Source organism: Cinclus cinclus, chromosome 6, assembly GCF_963662255.1.
Source record: "Cinclus cinclus chromosome 6, bCinCin1.1, whole genome shotgun sequence".
NCBI classification, from domain to species: domain Eukaryota; kingdom Metazoa; phylum Chordata; class Aves; order Passeriformes; family Cinclidae; genus Cinclus; species Cinclus cinclus.
The window spans coordinates 46,345,439-46,365,588 of record NC_085051.1 but is presented as its reverse complement, the minus strand read 5'-3'; the positions used below and the strand labels follow the sequence as shown (position 1 = coordinate 46,365,588).

Sequence of the window (20,150 nt, the reverse complement as noted above, 5' to 3'; positions counted from 1 at the left end):
TGTGAAGGCAAACCTTCAGTGGTCCAAATACAGGATTTTTTTTCCTTTATTTTCTAATACTTTTTAATATTGTAATCATTTTTGGTTTGACTTCTTCTAGGCATCAAGTTGATTTCTTTGTGGAGCTGTCTATAGCAGCTATATGATTTCTTTTAAATTGTAAATTCAGTACATGAAATGAGGATTATTCTCCTTTTGTGGTTTGAGTTACAAAATTTATCTCTTCAGATGTTGTGTTTCACATCAGCAACTCCGCAAACTTTTTTTTAGTTAACAAAAGTTTGGTTTCATATTTGTCATCCTCCTGCTTTTGGGTGCAGTAGAAGTTTAAGTGAAATGTTAATGCTTCCATTAGGATGGTAACTCTTCAACTCTCAACATTTTAAGTAATTACCACATTGTTATTTTGTTTGTTTTAAAGGAGAATATTGAAAAGTGAACCACCTTATCCACAAGAAATGAGTGCTCTGTCTAAGGATATAATTCAGCGGCTTTTAATGAAAGACCCCAAGAAGAGGCTAGGCTGTGGTCCCACTGATGCTGATGAAATCAAACAGCATCCCTTTTTCCAGGTAAAGCAAGTAACAAAAATCAACAGTTCCCACTTATTCAGAATTATTGCCTATGAAATCAAAGTCTAAGGAAGTTCTGTTGTTCTGTTAACAGAACAGCTTAGAGACATATTAGTTGAATGAATAATTGCACTGAAGTTTGTAAGAATATCCATGTGTTTGTATGTATGGATTTTGTGTGTATTAGAAGGGCATGCTAGGTTTTTAATATATTCTGTCTCTATCTATTGGTTACTTGAAGAAGCCAAAAGACACACTGCTTAAATTAGAAGGTTTAATGCAAAACTGAAATTGTGTTGTGTTGTCTGTTGGGTTTTTGTTTGCAAGGCTTTGTTAAAATGGCCACTAGCATTATTAGTAAAATTTGAATATTGATAAAATTCACAAAACTCCTCTGTTTTCCTTTGGTCTTGTTTAGTAAATTTTAATGCTGTTCAGATTTCAGTATATTAGCATTTGCTTTCAAGCCATGGTGAAGATTGTACGTATGTAAAATACCTGTAGTGTTCTATTCACTGTGGTTAAAATTGTGTGCTTTCTTTGAGAAAACTAATTATCTATTGATGGTGCTTCTGAAGTTAACTAGAGTTAAACTTCCTTAATTCACTCTTTGCTTTGGGTGATGCATTTTGTCATCATATGGCACTTTCTATTCTTAACTTAATTTCAGTTCCACTCCTTTACAGTAACAGGGCAGTTTTCTCATAACTGCTATTTCTACGCTTCCTCTTTCTAGTCATGCCTTTAAGTAAAAATCTGGAGGTTTATGCTCTCAGGGCTCTGAAAGCTGACATCAGTGATTAAGCATAGAAATTTGCAATGAAAAGTTGAAGATACTACATGCATATGCTTTGGCTTGCAAACATATAAATATTGCTTATTCTGAAATAGAGGAAGAAATTCAAGGACTATCACACTAATTGTTTGGCATATCCCCACTGTTAAATTTGATTATGTTGATTTTCTTTTTGATTGGATTCTGTCTATGTACAAATAAGTATGATACTTCTTGGTTTTAACTAAGCAATTAGTAGAGCATTATTTGAATGTTTTTCATCTGCCTGTGGTAGATGGTGTGTCTGGACAAGTCTCTTTCCAATATCTTTTTCTGTAAAATTTTCATTTAATTCAGATTTATTTTCTTGCTTTTTGTTTAGAATATGAACTGGGAGGACTTAGCAGCCAAAAAAATACCAGCCCCATTTAAACCAGTAATCAGAGATGAATTGGATGTCAGTAATTTTGCAGAAGAGTTTACAGAAATGGATCCAACATACTCTCCTGCAGCAACCCCTCAGACTTCAGAAAGAATATTTCAGGTATTTTAAGAAGTCAAATTATTTTTAAAAAAAATTATTATTGAACAATTCCTCATGTATAGTTCACTGTTTTCCCCCCCCCACCTCCTGCCTATTACATTTTTTTAATTAATTGTGTAATTTCTAGTCCCAGTTCCCAGGGCCTTTTCTTCAACAATTGCAAAATGAGAAAGGTGGAAACAGTCCTACTGCAAATATAAAATTCCTTGTTTCTCCATTCCCAGCTGAATGTCCTACTTGCTGGACTAAAGTCAGTCTGTTCTTTATTGATTCTTCATACCTTATGAGTCTTGTCATCCTGACTCCGTCAGCCTGGGCTGCCAGCTTCGACAAGAGCAATGTAGTTAACCCATTTCCACATTATGTGCTAGTTGAAGTCTTGCTTTGGAAAGTGGGAGCTACCTGCAGAGCTGAAAGTAGGTCCTCCATGTTTTGTAGGAGTGCTCTAGTTACTCAGCTGAAGTATCCAGATGAGTAACAAAGCTTTCCTTACTGTTCCCTCCATCCTATTAAAGAATGACCCCTTCTTAGACTACACAGACTGGATGTCAAATGGGCAGAAACAGCTCATGTGCAGCCAGCTTGGTACCAAAGCTGCAGAGGTGAACAGCAGTGGATTGCTTTCTCTTCTCCCCTCCTTGTGCTTTGTTGTTTTCTATTGTCTGTTTTTGAGCAGTTTAATCCTTAGGGTACAGGAATGTAGTGTCATATTTTGGAACTTGTTAGATTCACAGTGATGTTAGCAACCAGGTTATGCATGTCTTAATAACATCTGATTCACCCCTCACTGGTAGTCACAGCTCTTATTATTATGAGACTCAAACTGAGCACATTGTTGCCCACACACATTGATATAAAGTTTATCTATTTAAAATTGTTTGGTGCTTATGCCACAACATGCAAACTATTCCATGCCTCAGCTTTAAGGTGTCCTGGGAAGCTGGCTAGTTTGAAGTACAAGCCATTATTGCTATTGTAAAGCAATTGTAGCTAAGACAAATTAGCATTCATTAGAATTCTTGTTGTATTATTATTTTGTCTTTAACTGTGGAGTATCATATAACAAATTCCAGAAAGATGCCTATTCATATTGAAAAGAGTAAGTTGCAATTTCTCTATTATGATACAAAAATTCAGAGGTCTTGAAAAAATTCTTCTGAAACTTCTGATGTTTCATATGCATTATCGTAGTTTATGTGCAACAGTATCAAGCTATACCCTTTTCTGATGTTTTAATTTCATAGGGATATTCTTTCGTTGCACCTTCTATTTTGTTTAAACGCAATGCAGCTACAGTAGATCCTTTTCAGTTTTATGTGGGGGATGAGCGACCTGGAACTACAACTATTGCCAGAAGTGCTATGATGAAGGTAATAATAATATCAAGACATAGATTAACTTGGTTTAATTAAAACTGTGTATAACTTCCCCAGCAGCAATCATAAGCTGGGCTACAGATCATGAAGTAGTCATCATTCATTGATCAATTCTCTATAATGGCTTCTCAGATGATTCAAGCATCTGATGATCTTGCATGTGATACTGTTAAGAAGTGGTTGAAATTTAAACTGAAAAATGATTGTCTAGTTTTCCAGAAGACTGAAGTATAGTAGTAATAATCATAGTAATATGACTCCTGATAGTTCTCATTCAGCCAATCACTGTAGATATTTCTGAAGCCTACTTTAATTATATAATTCCATCTATGTTATATTTACCTAAAAGAGCATATAATTGTGTGAAGCCTTATAAGAACACATGCTATTGTGATGTCCTCAAATGAGCACATAATTCTGTGGATGAATGTATGTATGGCCGTCTTTGATCCTGTTTGTCTGAATATTTTGTATCTTCAACTGTTGTAGTAGTAATGATTTATTTAGTGATTGTTTGTTTAATGTAATGTAAGCTTTACTCTTTGATTGTTAGAATAATGTTTATGCATTTTATTAAATAAAGTTTAAGATTGTGTTTTAACAAAAAGAGAGCTCTTTTACAGTTTTAAATGTAGTTGAAAAGTTCTCATAAAATTTTACTCTTTGTCTTTGACTGTGTATACTAAAAGTATTCTGCAAAACTAAATACAGACAGTTTCCTAACAGGACTCTCCATTTTATCATCATTATGAACTGGATCTGAAAGAGAAACCATTGGGAGAAGGAAGTTTTTCCATTTGTCGAAAGTGCTTACACAAGAAAACTAGCCAAGAGTATGCAGTAAAAATAATTAGCAAAAGGTATAAATATTCTATAAGACAATAAAAAATATTTTCTTTGTTTACTGTCACCCATGGAGTAGAATAATGTTCGCTACATTTTTGGAAGTAGAAAAATAGAATTATTTCCTGCTCTATGAATCTACAGAAACCTATTGTAACCTTATGATCACCAAAAGATTCTGATAGTCTTTTGAAATAAAATGTTATTCTAGTTGGGACACAAGAAGAAACTTAGAGAGTTATTTTCTGATACCTAGTTGTAGTCTACCATTATTTCCCCTGATTTTGCTCCTAACAAAGTAAGGTATAAGGTTTCTCTGTCTTGAGCAGCCCAATTGATTGCCTAGGATACTGCTTTTAAGAATGGTCTGAATTGTGGGTTGCCTCAGATCTAAGTGGGTGTGTATATATAAAATGGAATTAGACTATGGAATTGTAAGCTGCATCTTGTTTCCTGGATGTTCTGAGGAGAACACCACAATGGAAGAAGCTGACTTGCTTTGTACACGGGTACCATCTGGTTCTCTTCCAGAATGAAAATCTCTGTGAGTTTCTACCCAGAAAGAAATAAAGATAAGGGATTCTTTGAGTAGCAGATGGGTTTTTGCCTTCATTTTGCAGAGTTCATTAGTAAGTACATCCCTAGTGTATTGTAGAATGCTGGCAGGAGAGTAGAAATGTTCTGCTATCAGAATGATAGTTCACAGTGATCTCTTGCCCAAGACATTTGGCTGTATGTCTGTTTTTCCAGACCCTAGAAGAAGCTGTCCGCCAGACCTAAGTGTCTTGTCATTTCATCATATGCTTTTTGAACAGGACAAGTTCAGGAACAAGAAGCTGAAGTGTAGGTGTTTGAGTTAGTTTTCTGAGGTCTGCTAAATTAATGGAAGGCGGCCTAATACTGTCTTGCACTAGAAGTGGGATTCAGTAACTTAAACATAGACATCTACGTAGTGCCGTTTTAGCATCTGTTGGTGTCTTCTCTGTCCTCTGGTTCCCATCAGTCTTGTGACTACTACCTTTTTGTAGATGTCTTCATGGCTGATGTCATCTTCCAGGCTCTTCCTTCCTATGCTTAGGCCACTGAATCCTACTCTAGGTATGTATGTTACAGTGAACTAGTTCACCCTGTAAGATGGATTTATGGGAATTTCACTCATTATAATGAGACCTTAAGTGATGTGTGATAGACACCTACACTGGGTATTTTAAAGTGGAGATCTCTGCCATGTGTCTACACTTACAAGTTTTTTTCTGTGGTACCAGCAGAGCTGTAGGTTAGTGCTCCCATCTCATCTTAACATAATGTGTATTTTGTTTCTGGATAAGTGAGCGGACAAGTATTGGCTCTTTCCCTAGAACTTAACTTTTAGAAATTATGTCCCTGAATTATATTACTCATGGGTTCTTTTGCTCTTTCTCCTTCATCTTGGTGGCACAGGCTAAATGAAGGTAAGAAGTGATCCATATACAGAGGCTTTAAATTTATTTTTTTTTAGGATTGCAGGGTGTGAGCAGACTCAGCATGTTTGAACAGTTTTTAGAGTTAGCAGTAAACCCACACTCTGAACAGTTGGCCAAAACCCAACTTGAACTAGAATCTGTAAGTAATATTGCTCTGAGGATCACACCACTAAATCTTGTGAAAAGGAAAAGTATAATAAGTTTTTTGCAACTTCTTTGCCTCAAAGTCAGTCTTTCACTTCTACCGGGCAAACATGCCCAAAAAGGGAATCTTACTCCTAGAGAAACCTTCTCATGATACTTGAGGTGAAAGCTCAGATGAACAGTTCCTCTGTGGTGTTGCTTTTTTAATAGTGCTGGACCTGCCCCCAGCCAACAATTTTAGGTTTATCTGTATGTCTGATGACCACTGAAACAAACCTACCTGAGTTACTGTTTTAGAACATCCCATTTGTTTCTTACAAGGTTGTTTAAAATCTGAGATGGTAACTATTTATGGAGGGGAAACATTCAGAAAAGCCCACATAAAAATTTCAGAGGTTTATTCTCATGATACTGAACCTTTTTCATCTATTTTTGAGGTCCACTTCCTTCCAATAGTAGTTTAGGGGGAAACACCCTGGGAGTCAGGTTTTTTTAATTCCTTAAGGACCAGAAGTCACTTTCAATTAAAAAACTTCAGCAGCAGAGATGCAGGTGGAACAGCTTAGTTTATTTGTTTATTATATGAAGCCTACAGAAAGGCAGAATTCTCATTGTGGTTCTAATCCTAATTAGGAAGAAAAAAAGCAACCAAATATTAAGAACATGTGTGGTGAGAGAATCTATCTGTAAAGTCATTCTCTAAATCAGGATAGGATTAACCTTTCTCAGAGAGTTTTGGCAGAAATTTTCAGGCATTATTTGCCAAAAATAAATCAATATATCTAACTAGTGGAAAAAAGTGTTCTGCTCTGTCACCGTTCAGTTTTTATAACAATCACCATTATTACTTTTTATGGATATAGATTTCAGTACTTGGAAGAGAACTTATGCAATGATTTTTCTCTGGAGACAGTCTCTTATCTCTTCTGTTTCAGATTTTTACAATGGTCTGTTTAGGGGTTCATTTGTATAACACATTTCATATATAGATGATATTATTCTTTTTCTAGTGGAGCTCACAGTTTCCATGTATTTAGGGAGTACTTGTACCCATTAAGAATGGAAAAGAATTGGGCCAAGGTAAAGGTGAACTAACAAATGCTGGTAGTAACAGAGGTGAAGTCAAATTGCTCTGGACTAAGAGCATGGTTTGTTTTAGATTGGGACTATTCTATATTGCATCAGCTTTTACTGTAGGAAGTTGCAGTTGCATTAAAAAGATTGTTTGAATTGGGTGTGGGGTTTTTTTAATGGATTAAATTGCAGGGTTAGGGGGGAGAGTTTTTCTCCACTTGCTTTTAATATGCATTTAATTTTGTTCAAGTGCTTGTAAGAGTAAAAAAATATGGATTGCAAGCAGTTAAAAAAATAACACTTGGAATGTGCAATTTGCTCAGTAAAATTGGTACAAAATGACTGCTCAATTTTTCCAGAATGGAAGCCAACACCCAGAGAGAAATAACAGCTCTGAGACTCTGCGAAGGACACCCTAATGTAGTGAAGTTACATGAAGTTTTTCATGACCAGGTATTTAGAATAAACTGTAATCAGCACCTGCCATCATGTTGCTGTGTGTTTTCCCAAGAACTTTATGGACTTAAGCATACTGGAACTGTGAAGGCAACTTTTTTCCTAGGACTTCTGTCTAGTCAGTATAGAAAATGAAGCAGAAGTTCTGCATTCAAACAATCTTGCAGTTACTCTAGCAAATCAAAACTGTGTGAAAAAATTAGAGGTTCAGATTCTGTTAATTGTTCTGTTTTGTCTTTGTTTGCTATCATACAGTGTGTTCATGGCCCAATTTCTGTATGTATGATACTGAAATGTGTTATCACCTTTCCCCCACGGTCATGATAAATCTTAAAACAGTATTTGTGAATTAATTTAGAAATGCTGCATACAGAGGTTATATATCTGTATGTTTTCTTACACATTAGTGATTTAACAGAGGTATCCAAATAGTTTGCCAAATTACCAAATACGAAAGTAGAGCCTCTAGTTGAAAATCTATTAAGATCAATTTATTTAGATACCTTAACTGTCTTTTTCCTTTAATGTCATACAAACTCCTCAGCATGTAATAAGCAATGATTTGATCTGAATTGGAAGCTGGCCCTGGTTTGAGCTGGGGTTTTGGGCCAGATGTCTTGTACAGCTCCCTTCCAACCTAGACTACTCTGTGATTCTGGTCTGTGATTTTGTAATGGAACAAGGGGTCTCTTGCTTCTCCACATATCCCAGTCTGTCTCTCTCATGCTAGGACCAGCAGAGAGCTCATGTTTAGCACTTTAAAATTAGCTGAGAGGATATAGTGTCTGTACCTTAATTTTTTAGTGACAAGAAAGCCCTTTTTTTGCATATATGGACAGTATGAGTACACATGTGTAGAACAGGATATTTGTTCCCTTTCATTTGAGTAAAATGAATATACTAAATCTAAAAAAAGGTTCTCCAGACTGCTCTGCCACTGGTAGGCTGCTCTCAACCAATCAACCCACTGTACTTTTAGCTAGTTCTGCTAGTTCCCAGCTGTTACCTTTCAGATTACTTGTGCAAAATATTCTGAAGACCGAAACTGATTAAATATTCTTGTTTTTACCTTTCTGCAGCTTGTCTTAATAAAAAGAACTTCCAGTTTTAACTTGTTCTGATACCAGTCTGTTCAAATTCCGCATTTTATAATTCTGGGTTTCAGTCTCTGGGTGACCCAGAAGTTTTCTAATGAAAAAAGTCTCTTTATCCTTTCTAACTTCCCTGTCAGATATTCCCAAGGCATAAAGAAAATTTGCAGGAGAGGATACCATTCAAGCTCTACTAGGCATCGTGGTTGTTCTGAGAAGTGTTACTGTTTTCTGTCCTCATAGCTCTGCTTCCGTTCTTTCGTATCTAAAGTGTTCACCTTCTGATGATTGCTTTGAATTCCATTTTTTGGCTGCTTCCCAGAATGCCTTTTTTTTCGTCTGCTTGCAAATACTATTTTTTTACTGTCATTCAGGGGAAAGAAGGGCTAGAAGCTATGGCATTCCTATGTCCATTGCCTTTTCAGAATGCTGACTTCACTTCCTTGTTCTGAGATATCTGCTGATTGTTTAATGGCAAGACATTTGAATTGCAGTTGACTGTGTGCCCATGTTGTCTTAAAATCAAGGAAGTCCCTGCTTATTGATTGCCTTGAAAAGAGCAACCCTGTAAAAACCCATTGCTTTTTTAATTTAAAAAAATGCTCTTTGATTTTTGGGAAGATGCCTATTGTAATTCTAATGATGGAGTAGTTTCAGCTGCTATTCTGTAGGGGATAAAACCACAAGTTCTAGATAATCTTTGATTTTAGAGGGAAAGTTTCAGGGTCCTTTTAAAGGATTTTGTAACATTTAAGTGGCTAATTCCTTATGCATATTAATAGCTTCTGCTATCCTTGTATCAGAACAGGCTTAAGTAGCAAAACTTTAGCTTTTTCCAGCTTTACTTGTTAGCCTAGGTAAGGCCTTTTCATCTCCCTCCAAATTTATCAATTTAGCTGGTGGCATTGTGTTTTTGTTAATAAATATGGGTGCACATGGGGAAGACATTATTCTTCAGTCTCAACAAGACTGATGGGAAAAATGCCATCTGAGATCTGGTGCTTTTTTTTGTCCTTCCAAATTACTATGAGCAGCAGTGTTATTTATTCAAACATTGAGAACCTATCAGAATAGCACCTAACTCCTGAGTGAATGTTGGTTTGTAATGTTAAATTTCTAACATGGTGTATTTTTATTGTTTCAGCTTCACACCTTCCTAGTAATGGAATTGCTGAAGGGAGGAGAATTGCTTGAACGTATTCAGAAAAAGAAACATTTCAGTGAGACTGAAGCCAGTCACATTATGCGCAGACTTGTTTCAGCAGTGAGCCACATGCATGATGTAGGAGTAGTCCACAGAGATCTGAAACCTGAGGTATAGTGACTTGTATATATATGTTTAGACAATTAGTTATTAAATGTCTGGAATGTGATGTATCTCTGTTTCTCCAGCCTTTGTTACAGAGTTTTCTACTTCTCTATTTTTAATTAGATAAAAAGCACTTCAACATGGCAAATTCTGTAGATATTTTTCTGTTCATAGGTAGAATTAACTGTTAGGAAACGTTTTTAGTTCTGTAAGCAATCTCTACTCTTAACTTCAAAAACATTCTTTGCGTGTCTGGGGACATTTTTCACTAGTGTGTATTTATTGTGTGAAACAGTTCATAAGCAGAGCTAGGTTGCCTTGGGTATTTTACCTGTACATTTCCACCTTTTTTTTGATCTTAATTTCCTCAGTAGGGCTTCTTTTCTAGTCAAGTACAAAATGAGCACTAACAGAAAGGTGTGATTTCAGTTCAGTGAGTTCAGTAGTTTCCCAAAAGAAACCATTTATTAATATCTATTTTTCAGTAACTGCTTTTCTGATATTTTTGTTGTGTAGCAACATCATGGCTTCTAGATCATTCAGTCTACTATTGTAAGATTGACCAATTGGCTTTGTTCTGCTTTCTGAATCCAGTGTTTTCTTGGGTGCTTTTGCCGGAAATGAGTTGGTATGTGTGTTTCCTCGAACCTGAAAATAGTGTGTAGATTAATCTTAATTCATCCAGTAAGAATGTTACATTGTAAAGTGGTTACAGCCATCATACACCAGGAAATAGCTGTTCCTTTTGTAGTTGGAGTTAAAAAATAATACAGCATTCCTACTGATGTTTTATCTTTTTGTAACATAATTTCTGTATTGGTGTTTTATAATAATTCAACTGGTAAAGAAATCTTCTAGATGTTGCTAGTTGTTTTGGAAAACCAATCCAAAATATATGAGTTTAAAAGAATCTCTGTCCTGGGCTCCTGTTGTAAGTAAGCAGTTAAAGAGTGACTATTTTGAAATTCTAATGTGTGAGTTGAAAAAGTCATCAGAGAAAATTTTTCCAAGAGTCACATCATCAGGGTAAGAAAACAGCTTTTGAAACACTTAATTTTTGAAAGGATGAAACCAACCCCTCTTTCTCTCTTCTATTCTTATAATCTTAGTTTTACTGGTACTTTGAATATAAAGGCCCAGTAAAGCAGACCTTCAGCTGCTAAATTAGGCAGTCTTCAATTCTACATTATGTTCAAGAACAGAAGTCTGGGAAGTCCAAGTAATGAAGGGTTAACAAACAGCTTGCTGAATCCTCCACAAAGTTGGGCTTAACCTGCTTGTCTCTTTCTTGCTTGTTATGAAAGTTACTATTTTAGATTCTGACATGAACTTAGTATTGGATATGCCAGTTTCCCAATACAGATATGGTTGTGCACTTCTCTGTAAAAAGATATATATAGGAAATTCTGTTGCTTTTCTAAGAATTCCAGTCAGATTTTTTTGATGTTCAACTTTGACATCTAATGTGCTGCTGATAATTATTTTTTTAGAAGTCTGTCTGGTTAAATGTAACTAAGAATGAGACTTTTTTACTATTATTTAGCAGTAATAATTAGATCACATATGTTGGTCTACAAAATAGAGGAGAAGTACTGGCTAAAAAAAAAAAAAAAAAGAATCCATAGGAATAAAGAGTTTGTGTAGCATGTGTGACCATATTTGGAACCTCTCAGTAGAGGATTTGAGGACTGTTTCTGTGAAATGATCATTAATCTGTAAACTAGGTTCTCAAGGTATTACAACAAAACATAAGTGAGAGAGAATGTTGTTTATAGATCCTAAAATGTGTGGAATATAGCTGTAAATATTGGGGGGGGAAGGGGGGAGGGTTCTGAAACATGCTTTATTTGCCTAATTACAGGAATACCTGAACCCGGTGTAGGATACTTGGACTGCACCTTTCTTTCCGTTGAAGGACAGAATAACCAGTTTGCTTTTTATTATAAGAAAGGTCTTTTTAAACCAATGTTAGTCATTCTTTATTTACTTGTAGACTATATAACATCACCATAGAAAAAAAAACTAATATATTAATTATTTATCCTTGTTGCACGGATATTTTTGCTGAAATTAGGCTTCCTTTAGATCAGTTTATACAACAATTAAAAACTGTCTTCTCTGAATGTGCATTAAGCAATATCAGTAGTACAGAAAGCAAAAATGCTAACATACTTTTTTGTAGCAGCTATTTTCTTTTATCCATGATGAATGCTCTCAGGTTCTCCTTATTGATCTGCTGGCAGTCTAGCAATCATTTTTTACCCTTGTTAATGCGTTTGAAATTAATTACTTTGTGTGAGTCATTCACCTTTTGTATTAAAAAGTTAGATAGGACTATAGGATTTCTAATATTGGGCCTTTTCCTAGCATTCATAGATTGAGCAGTAAAGGCAATAACAAAATGATGCTCATCTCTCAGAAGCTGAAGGGAAGAATAGAATTAGTTTATAATTAATCTTGTTTTTCTGTGACTTAGCTTCCCTGTCATATCTTCCTTGGCAAATATAAATACTCAGGGGAGAAAAAAGAAGCAGATTGCCTTACGATGTCCAAACTGATAACAACTTGTCTGTCTTCAAGTCCAAAGTGCCACATTCCAGTGTGTAAAGCTGGAATTCTCAGGCCCTACTGTACCAATGTCTCTACCTAGGTGTAAGGAGTAGGTTTGTGGTTGGACTGTTATGTGGCCTTCAGTGCTTGAAAGCTTTTGGTCCCAAGTCTCTTCCAGAACACATATCCATACTGGCTTTGTCATGACAGACATCTTTCAGTGAAACCTCTGAGCTATTGGTGCATTTCCTTACACCACTTTGTACCAAGGTGCACCTTTTTGCTGCCATCCTTCACTTTCAAATGACTCTTGTGCATTACTGTCCTCATGGCAGCACTGTGTTACCACTTGAGTACCAAAAACTATTCAGTCACAAGACAGGAGGAGCAGTAGGAATCCCCCACACAAGAAAGCTGTTGTTCACAACGTGCCAGAAGGAAGTGGAAGCTTAAGAAAATTTGCTTCTGTTTGAGGAAGAAGGCAATTCTCCCATCTCCAGACATGATATCTTAGTGGGGTTTTTTTGTTTGTTTGTTTTTTGTTTTTTTGGTCCGTGTTCCCAGAATTCTTTTCTCCACTGTTCCCTGCTATGTATGGATTTTCATTAGCAATCCCAGGACTGCCCTGACTTGCAGGTATGCAGGGACAGGTGAATACATCACATTTCATATAACCCAGAGTATTGTTACTTCTGCTTTTCCCCAGTGTCTAACAGTTCACCTTCCCTGTAGATAATGGGAAATTTTCTGTAGTGATAGATGTAGCAAAGTAATTATTACCAATTTTCTACCCAGTGCTAATATTGATGTTTGTCTTTGCTTTTCAGAATTTACTATTTACTGATGAAACTGATAATTCAGAAATAAAAATAATTGATTTTGGCTTTGCTCGTTTAAAACCACCTGATAATCAGCCTCTCAAGACTCCGTGTTTTACTCTTCATTATGCTGCCCCAGAGCTCTTGAATCACAATGGTTATGATGAATCTTGTGATCTGTGGAGTTTGGGGGTCATTTTGGTGAGTGATTGAGGTTTTTAGCTACAATTTTTTGCATGTATTTATTTTTTGATAAAATGTAATGGAATTAAGATGATTTCAGGCATAAATTGGATAAATGCTGAATTCAAGGGAGGTGAAAATACTGCTCCACAAATCATATGTTCCAAAGACAGATCTTTTCCAGGAGCAGAAATTTTTTTTACAAAGTAGGAAATGAAATTTGACATTTTTGGGAAGGGAAAAATTACTTGATACAGTCATCTTCTCAAAAATATATGCTTGCTAGGGGATTTTACAGGCATCCATATAATCTTTCTTACAGTTTCAATTTAAAGAAAGAATCAACCTGTATTTTGATCTATAGAAAATTAATTTCATTAGATATAAATGGGGTAGAAATATATTTTGTTCATAGCTTCCTGGAATAGATGAATATTTTTTTTTAACAAGGACTCCAGAGAAAGTCTTCTGCATCTTAAATTTTCTATAGCCTTAAAGTTATGATAGGCCAAGTTTCATTGCATAGCATTGGTGATGCAAACAACAGCCCTATATATTTAACAACAAGAGTTGTCTATAAAAATACTGTGTTTCCTAATGCTGCTTTTTTCTTGTGACAGTACACGATGCTATCAGGGCAGGTACCATTTCAGTCTCAAGACAGAAGTTTAACATGTACCAGTGCATTGGAAATTATGAAGAAAATAAAAAAGGGAGAATTTTCCTTTGAAGGAGAGGCTTGGAAAAACGTTTCTGAAGAGGCTAAAGAGCTAATTCGAGGTAGGGATTTACAAGTATTTCATAAACATTATGTTTTTATTTAAAAAGATAAAATTTGGAGAACATAGAGTATCCAGATGTTCCAGTGTGTCTAACCTGACAGAGCAATATGCACAGCTTGAGCTGTGTACTTACCTCTCAAACAAGCACTGAGTGGCAATGGACACATCAGAATGCATTACAAGTTGCTTGTACACCTAGCAGTTTTCTAATGTGGTAAGGTGCTGATAAGGTTAGTGGGGTTAGAAGGAACTGAAGAGTTTCAGAAGAAGTGAACTCATAACATATTCAAAAGCAGAGTTTTTCTAATATGAGAGGTCTTAAAAGCTGAGCTTTTGCAGAAAATTAATTTATTATTATTTCTTTTCCATCGGCTATATTTTAATTTCTCTACTAGGACTACTTACTGTGTTTCTGAGCTACTTCATTAATATTTGCCATGCTTTGGTTCCCCTAAGCTTTTTAACATCTAATTATATTTTCATCATGAGCTTGACACCTACCTCAATGCTATTTAGATGGAGTCTGCAGAAGCAGACTTGTAAGGATTTTTTCTGCCAAAAATATAGGGATTTCCAGATTCAGACTTGAGTGAATTGTGCAGGGAATCTGAGGCTTACTCTTTTGAACTTCACCCTAGAAGTTTTCAGGTTTTAAGTGAAGAAATAATTTGGTAGTTCTGAGTTTGTATGAAGAGAGATGTGAGTTATCAGTTAAATATCAGTTTTTTGCTTTTAAGATTCTTCTGTCAAGGATGATAGTGTAACACTGTGTGAGCCTTATCTAGAATAAATATTGGCATACCCAGGGTAAATATTGACATTGGTTACTTATCAAAGCAATGCATGCAATTTTATTACGAAATATTTGCATTTTCTACTGACCAAAGACAAACAGCTGACAGTTTTAAAGAATGTAATGTGTTTCTATTAGGACTTCTTACAGTGGATCCAAACAAAAGAATTAAAATGTCCAGCCTGAGATACAATGAGTGGCTTCAGGATGGCAGCCAGCTCTCATCTAACCCTCTAATGACACCTGATAACTTAGGCTCTTCAGGAGCTGCAGTGCACACATATGTTAAAGCCACTTTCCATGTAAGTTTTGAGAAATTTTATGTCATGTGCTATGTTTTGTGATGTGTCATCGAGATTTGTACGTGTTTTCTCTTAAAAACAATACACATCTGTCCTAATAATCCAGCATATGCTTATAGCTGGATTTTTTTCCTCGATAACATTTCCTCATAACATCTCTGATGGAGTACATGAAAATATGAATGATGAAGCAAGAGTAAATTTCTTCAAGGTATTTATATTCATGAGGATTTGGACATTGAGTGCTGTTCTTGAAAGAGCTATAAAAAGTATTCTATTTCTTAGCGAAATGTACTATAAATTCTTCAAACCTTATTAAAAAAGAGAAGAAACTTTCTATTTAACTTAAGTAACTGGCTTTTTTGTCTTTATGGTTACTAAATTGAGGTATAATTTCTGGAATAAATGTAGTTAATGTTTTTTTATATCGTGTGTTTTTAGTGGACTTGCTTGTCTACTATTACATATTTATTAAAATAATTTGAACTGCAACTGTATTTTACAAACATAGTGTTGATTCTCATTATACCCTCTACAGAGAATAAACCAAAACGGAGCAGATTTATGATGAAATGCTTGTGGGTGCTTTTTGGGAAGAAAAGAGAAACAAAGTAATTATTTGTGGAAGAGGTCCTGATAATGCAACATAATTTGTGCTGAAAGAAAAACTGTAATTCAGCAGTGTCCTCTCTGAAAATGTAGTGTTAAATAGGTTAAGGCTTAATACAAAATAAGTGAAAAGAATGAGGAGAGGAAGATGCCAATCAATAATGTTATGCATTGGCTCTTAAGTACCTGTAAAGGCTGGTGGAGTCATTGTTACATTTACAATAGGAATTGGTCAAGAAATTATATTTTATCCTGTGATGTACCATAGGTCATTAATAATAAGTGATAAGGCATAAAATGTGTTAAATATCTTGAAAAAACTTAGAATTACCTTTTATTTTTAAACAGGCCTTTAATAAGTACAAAAGGGAAGGATTTTGTCTCCAGACTGTGGACAAGGCACCTCTTGCAAAAAGAAGGAAAATGAAAAAAACAAGTACCAGCACAGAGACACGTAGCAGCTCCAGTGAAAGTTCCCATTCTTCTTCCTCTCATTCTCATGGTAAAACTACACCTACAAAGACATTACAGCCCACAAACCCTGCAGACAGCAATAACCCAGAAACCATCTTCCAGTTCTCCGACTGAGAAGCAGAGAGTGTCCTGTCTTGAGGAGTTAAGTGGTTATAGACTTGGCGGTACCTGTATTGTCTTCTCCTGCCCTTCCTCCCTGTGGCTTACAGGCTGCCACAGGAAGAGTCTGTTGCTTTAGAAATGTATTTTAGTCATACCTTTTTAGCTTTGTATTTCCATACATTTCCTTCTAGCGTTGTTCGGTATCACTGGATATGGTATAATACTGGTATACAGCCTACGTTGTATTCTCTGAGGGCTGAATTACTGGTGTGCAGTCAAGCTCAAGGTAAGTAGCTGTGCTGCTCGTGGTACCGCTTGGAAAAAGGCTGTTCCTCAGTGTCACTATTTTCCTCCCAGTTTCCTCCCCACTGCTCAAAGAAAGGAAAGCTCTGAAACATACATAGAACTTCAGGATCTTCTGATCTTATCCAGCTATGTGAAGAATGTTATAGAATTTGATTCTTCATGCATGTAAAGAATCATTGGTACAATGCACCAAAGCGGTATAGTACTTTAAAGCCTTTTAAATTTATGGTTACATTCTGTCCCGTTTATTTGAATTTTAAGATCAAATTGAAGCACTATGGAACTCTTATTTTGTTTAAAAAATAACTCCACGTATCTTTTTCTAAGCAACTGAGAATAGAAGACTTAGATTTTTTTTTATTTATTTAATGTTTTAAACACTTCTAGGGCAAAAGATATCTGATAAGGTGAGATGTCTAGTACTGTGATACAATAATTTCTATTTTTTGAAGTTATTAACTTCTAAAAGATTTTACAGATTCTAAAATCTAATGCTATAAGAGAAAATTAAATTTCATATTGGATGCTTTGGAAAATGGTCACATGTTAAAATACCTATTTCAAGATTTAATTATAATTTATATTTTCTTTTTATAGTTACACAATGATTTTAAAATACTAAGATTTTTTTTAAAGATGGGAAAACTCCGGTTTCAACATTTGTTATTGTAGGGTCCATAAAAATGCACACCAAGTTATTTAAATTTTGCATTGTGCAAATGTGGCAGTCTAATAGTGACTGTTAAATATTAGAATATATGTTTTAATTTTTGCACTTTATAACATCTAAGGGAGATGTTTTAGAATAAAGTGCACTCAGATCTCTCTTCCTACAAGGTGCTGAGCACTGTTTTACTGGGCTGAGTGACCTGAAATCCACCATATTTGGTGGTTGTGGTCATTGTGAAGGAGAATTCTGTACTTTGCAGGAGTGAATCCCTGTATATTACCCACTGTTTTCATTCCTTACTGTAAAATGCAAAGCTCTTTCTATCTTGCTTTTACATTGTATATAACAAATACTAGACCTGGGCACCTTGTGTAGTGTAGATGTTAACAACTTATGCACTGGGAATACTAAAGGGAAATTATATTGAACACTGTGCTTCACAACTTGTTTCACTGTGGTGTTCTACAGTGAAGTATTTCCTACTGTGATAGTATAGTATGTACATAACTGTTTGGAATCATAAATGTGACTTAGGGAAACATCAGCATAAACTTTTAAATCAGTATATTTTATAAATTTACGGAGACATCTTTTATAGCTTGTATTCTCAATGACTAGGGGTAGCTTAAGTGCTAAAGATGACTCCAGTTTTGCAAATGCTTACATGTGTAAGTTTCTACTGAAGTCAGAGAGGCTCCTTGTCATATGCCTAAATTTGTGTGATGGAAGACTAATTGACTAGAGGATTTTGTTAACAGCTGTCTCTATCCTAAAGTAACCTTAATTCAAACCCTATGCAAAAAAAAAAAAGAAGATATAGAAATTGTTTATATCAGTAGTTTTATTTATAGAATTATATAAGATAACAGTATTGACAAATACAATATGTCCATGTTTACAGGGACTGTGTGTATCAAAACAAGGCTTTGAAGCCCAACATGTTTGTTCTGTGTTTCTTTAATATTAATAATGGCATTCTGAGGTTTTGGAATTGCTCATGTGAAATAGTTTACTACTTTCTTGATGTGAATGTCAACAGTAATTGCAGCATTAATTTCAGGTTGATGTGAATATTGAGATTTGCACTGTTTATGTAGAAGTAGTATATTTAAAGATCAGTCTATGTGCTAATAACACAACCAACTTTAAGTGGCCGATGTTAAAGTATTGAAAAATAATTGTCAATGTAATATATTAAGGTTTGCTTTCTGAATGCTCTCTTTGGAAGTAATCTCAATATTGAACATGGCTCATTTGTAAAAGAATACTTTTCCTCTCCAGAATAAACTTTCTGTAAATACAACAAACAATCCACCATTAATACTTGTTCTGCAGACAGTATAAGCGAATTGGGAGATTGGAGAACAGGTAATTGCTTGTAAAGTTTGCACTTTGAGGAGTTTATGGAACTTGTTGTCTTCATCCTGAAGACAACAAAAAGCAATTGCAGTCTGATTTTATTTGAGTGTAAGGAACTTTTGGATACCAAGTGGATTTTAAATATTGTAACCCAGCTGAAAGAACTTAAATGTTAGGAACACAGAACAGTTATTTCCCTGTTGGGAAATTTAAACTGTTTCTTGACAAACTGATGAAAAAACAAGAATGTTTGCACAAGATGCTAAATGCTACATAATGGTTGTATTGTCAATCTTTTTTTCTACACAGGTTTTGAGAGACTGTTGTAAGACTGAAGTTATTAGAATACATCACTTGTATCAAAGACATCTTTTATAGCTGAATATTTCTTTGTCATCTTTGTTCTCTCACAGTAGTTGTTTAATAAAAAATTAAACCCAGGGTATTTCTTTGGGCAGGGCTAAGTACATTTAGGTATCACCTTGTATTTGCTTTGAATCAGTTACCCAGGGTAGCTAAAATGTTTATGACCTCTGAATGCCTGCTGCCTCCAGGTAACAGAGCTCTTGAGGAAGTGTATTTGACACTAAGCTGTCTGAATTTTTAGATTAGCATCTTTCTATAAACAACTGCTGATGTAAATACACATTGATACTCTAAAACTTGAGTTGCAAACAAGACAGCTCAAGAGTAAGTTTACTTTTTGTTCTGATGTCCCTGCAGCAGAACAGTGTTTTAATCTGTTGACCAGCCTGGAAGTCAAGGTCATATAAAGACCATGGGCCATATTTTTCATACTCAGACCATTGTTTCAAATTTGAAATATACAAGTTGATATTCATTAGTATTATAAATACTTTATATTGTCTTGGTGAAGAGATGTTACACTGAAAACTGTGTATACTCATTAAGTTTTCTTCACAGTGCTGGTATACCTCAGTCAGCTTTAATGTCTAGTAATGATATCTGTCTGCTGTCAGAAATGCAGTGCTCTCAGCTCTCAGTTGTAGGCAGATTTGTGTGAAAAGTCAAATTTCTTATGAGTAAAGATTTCAGTTAGTGTGGGTCTTATTCCAATCTTCGAAGTACTCAATATCTAGTAAAGCCATTTCTTTGTAATACTTTTAGAAACACAAATATTAGTAGTAGCAAGTAATTCTGTGAAAGGATTTAGAGAAGTACAAAGAAAACATGACTTACTGTTCCTCTGGCTTAGTGAAATTTCTATACTCTAAGGAAAAGAATCAGTGTATTTGGCATGTGTATTGTTTACTGCTATTAAAGAAACCCTATTAAAAACTTCATTAAACAGTTGGGGGCAAGGGGCAACATGTATTGTATCACAGAATGGTTTGAGGCTTCAAATTGGCTCTGCTGATGGACATATTTTCTCAGCCCTTTTTCATGACTACTTTTCTGAATAAGATAATGATTCCTACCCAGCTGTATCCCCTCTCAGTTATCTGAGAACAGAATAATTCTCAGCAGAAAATGTATTCATTGGTTGTCATGAAATGTTGCACAAGCATCTTACATTTTTAATCTGTGCATGTGT

The 20,150-nt window shown here is 35.2% G+C and overlaps 1 protein-coding gene across 2 annotated transcripts in view; it reads left to right on the top strand.

Annotated features, from left to right (window-relative positions):
- RPS6KA5 (ribosomal protein S6 kinase A5) overlaps positions 1 to 19,477 on the top strand; it is a 69,741-nt gene extending 50,264 nt beyond the window's left edge. For both annotated transcript variants that reach the window (XM_062495466.1, XM_062495468.1), the window contains 10 exons: positions 422 to 572; positions 1,730 to 1,891; positions 3,136 to 3,261; positions 3,994 to 4,127; positions 7,151 to 7,244; positions 9,483 to 9,653; positions 13,025 to 13,216; positions 13,819 to 13,978; positions 14,912 to 15,075; positions 16,033 to 19,477. In XM_062495466.1, coding sequence (XP_062351450.1) covers positions 422 to 572; positions 1,730 to 1,891; positions 3,136 to 3,261; positions 3,994 to 4,127; positions 7,151 to 7,244; positions 9,483 to 9,653; positions 13,025 to 13,216; positions 13,819 to 13,978; positions 14,912 to 15,075; positions 16,033 to 16,272 — 1,594 coding nt within the window. In that variant the 3' untranslated portion in view covers positions 16,273 to 19,477. The remainder of the gene's footprint in view (positions 1 to 421; positions 573 to 1,729; positions 1,892 to 3,135; positions 3,262 to 3,993; positions 4,128 to 7,150; positions 7,245 to 9,482; positions 9,654 to 13,024; positions 13,217 to 13,818; positions 13,979 to 14,911; positions 15,076 to 16,032) is intronic.
- The last annotated feature ends 673 nt before the right edge of the window (positions 19,478 to 20,150 follow it).